We start from the raw sequence: 12570 nt of genomic DNA, 5'->3' as shown, positions 1-12570 counted from the left end.
ATCCCTTTATCTAGTTTTTGTCACCTGCACAAAGGATGATTTCTCATTCATAACCCAGAGGATGAATGGATGTTGCTTTCTTTGCTTTCATTCAAATCAGCAACTAAAACCTTAGGTTAAATTAGGCTAATTAAAATTTTAATAGCCAAGGACCACACCCAGATCCTTTGGTTCTGCCATTAGAAATATTCAGAATCATGTGGAGGCATTATTGACTTCTTCTGAAGCCCAGATAATTAAGTAAATTCTGAATTCTTCTGTTTGTTCCATTGCCTTGCAAATATTCCTCCAACTATCCCACAAGACTATTTAGATGCCTTATCAAATTTTGCCTGAACAAATTTTGGTACATGAATATAATAAAATATTAGTGTGCTAAAAAGAAATGAAAGGTTTGGTTTTGTTTTTTCAGAAAAATCTGGGAAGAAATGTATGAAATGGGGTTAGAGTAAGGTATGCAGAACCAGCAGAATGATTTATATTCTCACAACAACATTGTAAAAACTTTAAAATCCAAATCAGTTCAGTGACCAATTCTAATACTAGAGGGCTAATGATGGAACATGCTAACCACCTTCTTGGTGAGAGGTGATAAACTAAAATCTGAAGAATGAGACACACTTTTTATGGGTATGGCCAATGTGGAATTTATTTTTCTTTACTATGCATATTTTGTTTTGTTTTTCCCTTTTTCTCCCTGGGAGAAAGGGAGATGTAGGAGAGGGAAAAAATAAATACTTGAGTACTTGAAATTAGATTTTTAAAGGGGTATAAAATTTTGCTAAAATGTAGGAATACTATGATTTTCAGTTTGGTCCTCTATCAAAAAAGAAAAAATAAGCTAAGTTTGTTATGACTCGCTATTGATGAAATCAAGCTCATGCTTTGTGATGACCATTTCTAGATAGTTACAATCACCTCTCAGCAATGCAGTCTATAATTTTGCCAAGACTTGAAGTCAAACTCACTGGTCTTTAATTGGTAGTTTCTATTTTCTTCCCTTTCATGAAAATCAGAACATTTGCCTTCTGTAATTTGGTGGTGCTACTTCCATCATATATGATTTTTCAGATATTACTTCAACTAAAGGTCATTTTAAAAATCATTCCCTTTTAGAATCAATACTGTGTGTTGGTTCCAAGGCAGAAGAGTGGTAAGGGCTAGGCAGTGGGGGTTAAGTGGCTTGCCCAGGGTCACACAGGGTCACACAGAAAATGTCTGAGGCCACATTTGAACCCAAGACTTCCCATTGCTGGGTATGACTCTCTCTCCACTGAGCCACCTGGCTGTCCCACAGCTAAAGGTCATTTTGGTAAAATCTACAAGACATCAGCAAACTCACTATTTTGTCCCATTAGAACTTAAGCTACAGTAGAGCAATTTCATCTTTGTCTTTGAAGTCCCAAGTATTTTACACATATCAGTCATTTAATTAATGCTTACTGAGTTAAACCGAACTGATTATTTCCACAGAGAAAAATGGCTGAGAGAAGCCAAGAAAGGGGAGGATCATAGCAACAATTATTAAAAGAGCTCAACCAAGTCTAGGAGTATTTTTGGTTGGGTTTGTGTGTGTGTGTGTGTGTGTGTGTGTGTGTGATTTAATTCAGCAGAAATGAAGAAAAGTTGATGGGGAGAGCAACAGCCCCGTCTTTCTTACTATCCCTTTTCTTTCACATGCCACATGATTCCAGGGTGTCAGACACCTTCCAGTATGTGAAAAAATCTTGACTATGTAGCTGCTACAGGCATAGGGTCATTAAAGTCATTAATTGCTCCAGCATAATGATAGATGAAACAATATTCCAGGAGCTACTTGTTCTCTGAAAACTTGGTTATAAATGGGTGATGAGGCAGATGTCATTACAGTGGTGTTTTCAGATATTACTGTTCAGAGTTTGGTCAAAATACATTACTATGAAATGAGGTTATCTGGACAATGTTACATGGATGGCAGCGTTGGCGAAGCAGGAGTGGAGGAGCTGCTTCTGTCTCCTGCTTCCCAGTCCCTGAGGACATTTTTTGCATGCCCCATCCCTCTGTCCAGCCTCCCAAAGCAAGCACTTCCTCAATTCTCCCAGGTAATTGGGGGCTCACAGACCGCTTGAATTTGACCTCTGGGCACTCGTACTGGGGGGGGAGAAAAGGTTCACCAAAACTGTTATATGGGTTATATCTGGGTTGGTCAAGAAGAGTTTTAGACTAAGAGAAGTGGGAATGTGGAGAATTTATTCTATTAAAATATGGTAAGATTTAGAAACCAAAAGAAATGATAGTTATTAGATAAATATTTCTAGACCAGGCCTGGGATTTCATTCTTATAGAGAACTCTCATTAGTCTTCTAACAAGAGTGTGACATTCGGGAAGTGACCTGAGGCAAGTGAGAAGTTAAAGTGAACTTTTTCACAGGACTCCACAGCTAGTATCTGTCAGAAGTGGGTCTCAGACTCGGGTCTTCCTGACTCTAAAGCCAGCTTTCTAGGCACTGTACTCATGCTGCCACTCACATTATTATGAATAGTAATATTACTACTAGTAGTAGTAGGATATTAAGAAAGGATCAATTATTATCATTTTTATTTTACTTAATTTTAATTTTTTGAAATTTGACACAGGAGAGAGAGTCAGTGAGAGTGAGAGACAGACAGACAGAAAAAGAGACAGAAAGGGAGGGAGAGAGAAAGAGAGTGAGAGAGAGAAAGTGGGAGTGAGGGGGAGAGAGATACAGAAAGACACAGAGAGAGGGGAGGGAGGGGGAGAGAGAAAGAGAAACATAGAGAGACAGAGAGAGACAGGGAGAGGGAGGTAGGGAAGGAGAGAGAAAGAGTGAGAAGATATTTAAGTTGGGTCCAAGACAGTAGGATAGTTTATTTTTATTTAAATTTGGTTATTAAAGATGTTTGATACTAAATGAAGTGATGCCATAAGGAAGTTTTACAAATTATATGAAATCAATTTTCATATTTAATTTTCAATGATTTCTCTGCCCATACTCACTTGTTTCAAGTTCATCTATGGTTGGTAGTCATGTAGCTAGTGATATTTTTGAATGATCTTTTTAATAATGTAGATTTCCCAGTTGTGATAGTGATAGTTGAAGTGGAGATTTTGTAGAATGTGTATTCAGATGCACTCAGACCTCTCTCCTTTTCTTCCTCAGTGTGAGGAATATTTTTGTGTGTGTTTTTTTTTAACATTAGGAAAGGGGGGAAAGATTTATAATTGGAACCTTTGTCATTGAGCTGGGAGAAGCCTCTCTCACTGAAATAACTTTACTCAGATCTAGACTACTACCAGTTGGGGTGTCCTAATGCTAACGAATTTTGTAAATCTGATCGCCATGTTGTTCTAAGAGCTAATATATTTTTTAGCAGAAGTATAGAAAACCATGAGTGTCCAAATAAGAGAGGTTCATTATAACATGTAATCTTCTCAGTTCTCGATTTGGGGGGGGTTCACATTTCTTTCAATAGGAATGTGTGTGGGAAAAGAAATTTCTGCTAATTTTGAATCTAAATCTGAATAATTAGGAAATTGGCTTTTGAATTAAAAAAACTTTTATCTTCTGTATTAATACTAAGGAACAACAACAACAAAAAGAAAAAATCTAAGTAAGAATTTCAAGGCAGAAGAGCAATAAAGGCTAGGCAATGGGAATTTAATGACTTGCCCAGGGTCACACAGCCAGGAAGTGTCTGAGGTCAGATTTGAACCCAGGACCTGCCATCTGTAGACTTGGCTTTCTATCCATAAGACACCTAGCTGCCTTGCTTCATCTTTTTGCTTGGGCTATTATCCCAGTCTTCTAAGTCTTCTCTTTGTTTCTAGTTTCTTCTCCCTCCAGTTCCCCTCACAGATCTCAAACTGATATTCTTAGAGACTTTGAAATGATATGAAATGATATTCCTAAACCCAGGACCCCCCATCTCTAGTCGTGGCTCCCCATCCCAAGCTACCTTGCTGGCTTTTGCATCTTTAAAAGTGTAAGATGGGTGCAATTATAAAGGGCATAAATGAAATTTGTAGATTTATGCATTTAAATATAAGCCTCTCCAGTGGATTTTGTCATCCCCTTTCAAACACACACAGACAGACACAGACACAAAGAGTGACAACTCCTCCTGCTAAATGGGAGGAGAGTATTTATGAAGCAGTTTGTTTAAAGAACAGCTTGGAAGTAATAAAACCATAGGACAATGAAATATTTAGAATGTAATCAAAGGTTGCTTATAGTAGATGAATGATTTATGTGAATTACTGATTACTATGGAATACATGGCATAGAACAGGACAAATTGTAAAATGACTTACTCCAAATTTTCTTATTCGATATGCTAGTTAGATAATGTTGAAAAATATGGCAAAATGATGAAAGAACAGCCTCCCTCTAGACCTTGGTGAATATAATGAGCTCTTCAATTGCAGTAAAACAGTGATGTTACATAAACATTTTCATTCTCACTCCTAGACACTCTACTTTAGGTCAAGGACAGAAAAAGCCTTAAAGCCTGTTGAGAGAAAGGACCTTAGCTGAGACCTGAGCCCATTGCCAAGAGAGATATTAAACATCAAGGGTTAGAACTTCAGACCTGCACCTTAGATCCTGGGTTCAAAGAGTTACTTCCTAGAGAGTAAACAAGGGTAATTAGATGGTGCAATGGGAAGAGCACTGGGCCTGAAGTCAGGGAAACTCTTCTTTCTGAGTTCAAATCTAGCCCCAGATATTTCTTCCTAGCTGTGTGACCCTGTTTGCCTCCGTTTCTTCATCTGTAAAATGAACTGATGAAGGAAATGAAATGAGTTGATGAAGGAAATGGCAAACAACTCCAATATCTTTGCCAAGAAAACTACAAATGGATTCACAAAGAGTTGGACATGACTGAAAAAATAGTAAAGAAATACTAGAAAAATGATTATATTTGAATTTAATCATAATAAACATTATAATTTAATTCATGTTGAATTTAATTATAATAACCATGAAATTGTTTTTCATTCCAGTGACCCCTTTATTGGGAGATACAGGATTGGACTTGGCAGTGCACCAAGCAGGAGAGATAGCCCCCTGAATTACCTGAAAAGACCCCCAGTTTTGAAATTTCTTTGCCCCTTGGATGGTTTATTTAGACCAAATTTAGGACATTTAGCTACATAGGAGGTGGTTGTAGAAGTTGATCATAGATATCAGCATAACACAGATTTTATAGGGAAAGTAAAGCTATTGATTAAGGAACTTCAAGGAGAAAAGGTTAGTGCCAAAGGATCCCTAAGTCCCAGAAAGTGGGATAGAAGATCATTGGCCTTGGATATTAAGATTATTTGGATTTCTGGGTTAATTGTAGCCATCGTTGTAGGTTTAGAAGTTTATAATCTATTTTTTTAGAATCCTGTTCTCAGCAACTATTCCAACATATATTTCCACCCAGGAGTCTAGTTTCTGCATTGCTAAGAGTGGCTAAATTGCATGGGTCACCATGCCCACACCAAGAGGTGCAATGCAGTAGTTCACAGTTAGGGCCACATGTTATAAGGGAGAGATTTGAAAGTTAGAAGCCCCTACTCTATGGGCAGAAGGATTACAAGACACATGGAAACCACTGCTGGATAATGGAATTTGCCGGGTAAGCAGCTAAAGGACATCTGGTTTTTTTTTTTTTTTTTTTTTTTTTTTTTGCTTCATGCACAACAGGATTGGAACCAGGGTATTTACTTTGGACACCCCCTCAAGCATATAAAAAGAACCAAGAGTGAGGGAGAACCCACCCCCTCAGATCTGGCAGATTCTCCATTCCACAAAGGTTGTGTCTCTATTTAAACATCATCTCCATGGAGAAAAGGCAGAGAGAGGGATTGGCTTGGGATTCATCAGGATGACTGTGTTTGACAACAGTATTAGACCTACTTTTTTATAGCCCTTGTTTGGATTGAGTCGATCATTTATATCATTCTAATACCTCATTCCAAGATGACTTCTCCAGCCTCCTAATACCCAAATACATGCATTATATTATGATTCTGGGCAGTCACTGAACTGAGGTTCCAAAATTCAATTTAATGGTATATTTTTCTAATTCTAAAACAACTTGAAAATCTTTTTCATCTATCTGATGTCTTTAGAGACTCAGAAATCAAGCAATCTGAATTCTTATGTTATGACCAAGAAATTCTGAAGTCTTCTGATAATTCAGACTGTAACTATAACATAAGGTCATAGACTGAGAGTGAGAAGGGATCTCAGGGGTCATCAAACTCACAGTCCTCATTTTATAGGCAAGAAACTGAAAAGTATGGAAGTAAAATAACTTGCCTAAGGTCATACAGGTGTATTGTCAGGGAATGTAATTTGAACTAAAATATGACTTCAGAGCTATATTCCTTCCTACTGTACCACAGTGCTTCCTATGTTTTGAAGATAAAAAACTCTAAAATTGTTTGTTTTTTTAAAAAAACTAAGAAAAGAAAATTCTTTGCTGAAATGTCCTTCTTTTGAAGCCATTTCTATTGGCCTTGTAAGCAATATATATCCAGTTCCCCCATGAGTCCTCATCACCAAGGCAACTTCACTTAAATTATCATCAAGAGAAGTCTAATGTCAGAAAAAGATCACTGGATTTAAATTCAAAAGATCTGGGCTTTAATTATCCACTCTCTGGACTGCTAATTGTTGTGAACTTGGAAGCAAGATAACTATGGATTTGCTTCCTCATCTTTAAAATGAAAAGGTTATATTTGATGATGACTAGATCCCCTTCTAGTTCTGAATCCTTGGATCCTATGATACCACATCATTTTTAGAACTGTTGCAGATAGGTTGATATCTGCACAACTCTGGTAGGTGAATCCTGATGGGTACTATCTTCTCCATCTGACTGGCCCCTGGCTTTCTATGGAAATTCTCTGACATATAGGTGGGGGGAGAGTACCTCAAAATGCCAGTTTTGACCTTCTGGGACTCTCTTATTATTTTCTTCTGGTCCTATGACAGAGGTAAAAGGAAAGAGCCAGAGAGAGAGGAGATAGTGATCCCCAAAGGAAAGGAAACACCACAGGTTTTTGCCTTTATTTTGTTCAAAGGAGATGGAACTGAAACATCGGAGAACTTTATTGCCTCATTTTCTTCTCAACTGAGCTATTGGTAGGCTGGATAGGCATGTTTTATTTTTTTGCTACTCCAATACTAGTTATATCTGCCTTGGACTCTGGGGTAGTGACATCAGTGAAAATGTTGGGCCATATAAGTGAATTTTTTTACTCTCTTTATAACTGATTCAAACTCCAGATAATATGATATTCAAACTATAAGTGATCTCAGATTACTTAGTTGAGGGGGCAATCAGATGGCTCAGGGAATTGAGAGCCAGGCCTAGAAATGGGAGGTCCTAGGTTCAAATCAGATCTCAAATACCCTGGACAAGTCACTTAATCCCCATTGCCTAGCCTTTACTGCTCTCCTGTCTTGAAACCAACACATAATATTTATTCTAAGATGGGAGGTATGATATTTTTTTAAAAAGAATATTTAGTTGAATATTCCATTTTATAGAAAGTAAACTAAAGCCCAAATTGGTTAAGTGATTTATTTATATTCACTTGGGCAGTTAGCAGCAGAGTTAGGTCTAGAACCCAGGTCTCATGATTCCTGATCCAGTGTAAAGATTAAAAAAAAATTGTTGATTTTTTTAGTCATGTCCTACTCTCCATGATGCCATTAGGAGTCTTCTTGGCAGAGATACAGGAGCAGTTTGCCACTTCCTTCTCCAACTCATTTTTACAGGTAAGGAAACTGAGTCCAACAGGATTAAGTGATTTGCCCAGGGTCACATAGCTAAGAAGTGTCTGAAATCAGATTTGAACTTGGAAATAGGTGTCTTCCTGACTCCAGCCCTGTTGTTCTATTTTCTAAGCCACCTACCTGCCCCATTGTAGTGAATATTATTGTACCTTCCATTTCTCTTTTCTTTGACCTCTTTGGGAGATAGGCCATGGTGCTACTGAATCAAAGGATATGTAAAGTTTAGTGACTTTCATGATACAGTTCAAAATTTTTCTTAATGACTGGACTAATTCACCATTCCATTAATAACAGATCAGTTTTCCTTAAGCCTCTCCAAAAGTTTTGACTTAACAAGATGGCCCAAGTGACCCAAGAAAATCCCGGAGACTGCTGATAAAAAATGCCATCTGTCTTTCAACTCCAGGCCTGGTGCTGTATCCCCTGTGCCACCTAGTCACCCCCAGGAAAAATGATTACCCTCATTTTTCAGGGAGAGGGTTTAAATGTCACAGGGATGGAAAGATTCCACCCCAGTAATTCAGAAACAGAGTTAGGGATAAAACTCTCGTCCCTTCAAATCTCCTTAAAGTGCTCTCTCACCTGTGTTCCAATTGATTAAAATAACAAATGTGTTACTCCTTAGTAAAAATATACTTTGCAAACCTTAAAGCACTATGTGAGTGTGAGTGACTATTATTACTGGGTGTTGGAATCTTATCCTTTTTCCTTTCTGAATGATCATCTATCCACAGGACATGGCTGTCAAAAGATTGGGGCAGAAACTAGGAGAGACTACAAAAAGAAAAGAAAAAAGACTAAGGAAAAAGGGAAGATCCACTAGGTGATGACCTCCAGGAAGAAGATACCTCTGAGGCTTTGGCCATCACTTTCCACAAAAGGAGATGTCCCTGAGAGATTGTGGAACTTGAAGATCTATCTCCTTCTTGCCTGAGAAATTGGCAGATGAGGTGGTCACATTATGCAGCTGAGGACCATTAAAGCCAGCAGGAACAAAGTAGAGGGGAAAAAAAGGAACAAAAAAATGACCTTTTCCTCCCCACTCTTGCCTTCAACCAAGACAGGAAATATGAGGAGGGAGGAATACTCCACTGGCAGAATTCTCCCATTTAGAAATAAAAATAACTCTGGGGAGTACCACACCTTCATGGAACTAATGGGCATCTATTTTCTTTGCTTTTTTTTCTTAAAAAAAGCATCTTTTATTAGAATGACATGCTTGCAAGTGGAGAATCTGTCTCAACACAAGGGGACCATCATGCTACAATTTTCCAGGTTTTGTCAGTAGGGTATATGAACCAAGAGAATGGGAAACGACCCTGGCACACAACCATGGATTACTTTCCCCTGGCGCCATTTATGTTTTGTGACTCTTTGACAATAATGTTACATTTTAAAAGGACAATTAGATCTGTTTGACATTTCAAGTGACCCCGCTTCTAACACTTGTCAGTTCACCTTTCTCACAAAATTGATTTTCATTTGACACAGATTATTCTGGACCCCCAACACTGCCATGGATGATCCTGAAAGAAATTAGGCACATCAGGAATCTAAGAGAAATTAAAAGTGTGTCCCTGTAAACCTGATCTGGGCCTTTTTCACCCGTAGAAGAGGCTGCCATGTAGAACGATGGAAAGAACACTGGACTTGGTGTTAGTAGACTTGGGTTTGGGACCCAGCTCTGACTCTCATTAGTCACATAACCATCGGCAAGTCACCTCAGCTCTCAGCTTCTTCATAAGATACAGATGATGAGTCTCTCCTTACTTCACAAGACAAGAATAAAGAGAGTGCTTTTATATCTTAAAGCAGTCAATACATGTATTAAGTGTGTACATACGTACATAATGAAATGTGTGTATATACAGATATACATACATACTTAGTTATCCAGATATATGTGTATGTGGGTATAAATATATCTACTTACCTCAAAAAACCATTAAGGAAAGTGTTTTTAATTCTTAAATCATTAGATATCATTAGATAAATATATAAAACTATTAAGGAAAGTGTTTTTAACCCTTAAAGCATCAGATAAATATATAAAACTATTCAGGAAAGTGTTTTTAACCCGAAAAGCACCAGATAAATATAAATGTGTGTTTATATACATATATGTGTGTATATGTGTGCATACATATAGAAACATGTGTATATACACAGATATGCTTACATATGTATCTCTCCATATGTGTCTATAATATATACTATATAATATTTATATAGACACATGTGTCTATAAATGTTTACTTACCTCACAAGACTATAGCATGGAAAGAATTTTAAAACCTTAAAGCATTTGATAAATATATGTGTGTCTACATATTAGATGTGTGTGTATACACATGTATACATACATACTTTTTACATATATTTATGTTTGCCTCACAAGACTACACTTGTAAACTTTAAAGCACCAAATGTCTCTGTGTGCATACATAGTATCCATATATATATGTGTGTGTGTGTGTGTACATAAATGTGTATGGACTCGGATTTTTATTTATTTTCTATAATATCAATGGGAACATTTCCTATTCTGGTGCAGAGAATATTATTATTAATTTTGTTGTCATCAGACGAGTCACGACTTATGAATAAAAGTTTAGAAAGGTCTTTCTTCTATTTGGCAGAGTTGATTTTTTTTAAGCTTAACTTTTTTTTTTTTTAAGTTTTCATAAGGTAGATCCTGAAAATGTAATAGAGTGTACTTGGTTAAATGATTAATGGGTGATCGCCTGTATAGGGGATGTACCTTTTTCCCAATCTCTCTTGCTTTTGCCCTGAGTTTGTTGGCTTGTGATTCAGCCATCTGCGCTCTTTCCTTTGCATCATCCAGCTCACGCTGCTGAGTCTTAAACTGGTACAGATATTGATTGGCTTGTGCCTCCTGTCAATAAAGAAGAAGATCCACAGGCTCAGGGAGTCTCACTTTTCAGCTATGATGACAATTAATATAGTAAAACACCAAACCAAACTTCAGAAGTGTGTAGTAAGATTACAACTTTTGAGTTCTGAACTAAGCCTGTGACATTTCAGTTATAGATGCAGGAATCTAGTTTTCAATATGTCGGGAGTACAAACTTCCAATAGAACAGGCTTTAAAGGATCTTCTCCTAAAGTTAAATGAACTGATGCAAAGTGAAGCGAGCAGAACCAGAACATTGTATACAGCAACAGCAGTATTTCTTGATGAACTACTGCAAAGGACCTAGTTATTTATTCCCAGCAATGCAGTGACTCAACACAATCCCAGAGACTAGTGATGAAAAAATGCCTCTCTCTTCCAAGAAAGAATTGATGGGATCTGAATGCAGGCTGAAACATACTATATTTCATTCCCCCCCCTTTTTTTTTTCATTTTAGATCTCTTCCACAAAACGACTAATAGAGAAAAACATTTAACATGATTACATGTGTGAGATCTATATCAGATTGCTTATCATCTCAGGTTAGAGGGAGGACAAGGAGGAAAGGAGGGAGAGTCCGAAGAAGGAAGAGAATCTTGATCTCAAAAATTTTTAAAAATGAATGTTAAGTTTTTCCGGGTTAAGATGGCGGCAGAGTAAGAAGCAGCTCTTAACCTCTCCTGACCGAAACACACAAAACTCCTCAAGGGGACATAAAAACAAGTCCAGACGAACGGAGGAACCCCACAACAGGGCACAGCGTGGAAGGTACGTGGAATCGAGACATTTCCAGGCTAAAAAGGGCTCTCACTCACTCAATCGCGGGCTGAGCAACCGCCCCACCCCCACCCCCTCCACACTCACCTATAGCTCCGAACCCAGCTAAAAAGAAATAGAGCAAGTTTGGGTCACCCATCGAGTCATCGGCAGCTCTGGGACCTGTTCCTGAGAGCAGCAAGACTTAGGACCCCATTAAGTCAAGAACGCACGCGAAATCTGAGCGCGCGGGAGCAGAGAGTGGACGCTGGGAGCAGAGTGCCGGCTGAGCAGAGGCGTGGGTGCCGGCTGAGCAGAGGCGTGGGTGGAGGCAGACACAGCCAGGAACTAAAGCCTAAGTGGGGAACCAGTGCAGACGGGTATACGACTGTGGAAGTAGCTCCCTGAGACTTGTAAAGGAACCTCCTGCAGAGGATCAAGCAAGGGAATCCACCAGGGGGCTTGACCTTGGAAAAAACTAGAACTCAGACCTCAGGAGCCAATAGATCTCTGACAGACACTGAGCGCGAGGATAAACCTGAGAAGCTGCTGGGCTAATGATGGCTAATCAGTTACAGGAAATTCAGAAGAGAAAGAATAATAACAAAAAAAAGAAGTCTCTAACACTCGACAGCTTTTACACAGAGAAAATCCAGACAACCGAGCAAACAGAGGAGGAGAACAAACAACCATCCAGACCCTCCCCAAATAAGGAAAACTCCTCACAAGCTATGGAAGAGTTCAAATCTGAGATTTTGAGGAAAATGGAAGAGATCTGGCAAGAAAATAACAGTTTAAAAGGTAGAATCTTGCAACTGGAAAGCGAGGCTCAGAAACCAAATGAACTGATAAGCAAATTGAACACAAGAAATGACCAGATTGAAAAGGAATACCAGAAGATTATGGCCGAAAACAAGAAGATTATGGCCGAAAACCAAAAGATTATGGCCGTTTACCAGAAGATTATGGCCGAAAACCAAAAGATTATAGCCGAAAATCAATCCCTAAAGGCTAGAATTGAGCAAGTAGAAACTAATGATCTCTCAAGACAACAAGAACAAATAAAACAAAGCCAAAAGACTGAAAAAATAGAAGGAAACATGAAA

At 38.2% G+C, this 12570-nt stretch overlaps 1 protein-coding gene across 1 annotated transcript in view; it reads right to left on the bottom strand.

Annotated features, from left to right (window-relative positions):
- Positions 1 to 12570, bottom strand: part of MYH15 (myosin heavy chain 15) — a 163626-nt gene that overhangs the window by 12116 nt on the left and 138940 nt on the right. Inside the window, 1 exon segment of the mRNA XM_044669192.1 lies at positions 10555 to 10689. Within this exon segment, the coding sequence (XP_044525127.1) occupies positions 10555 to 10689 (135 nt within the window).

The sequence above is a fragment of the Gracilinanus agilis genome, chromosome 3 (genome assembly GCF_016433145.1).
Source record: "Gracilinanus agilis isolate LMUSP501 chromosome 3, AgileGrace, whole genome shotgun sequence".
NCBI classification, from domain to species: domain Eukaryota; kingdom Metazoa; phylum Chordata; class Mammalia; order Didelphimorphia; family Didelphidae; genus Gracilinanus; species Gracilinanus agilis.
Note: the sequence above shows the minus strand (reverse complement) of the source record. Positions and strands in the feature narration are given on the sequence as shown.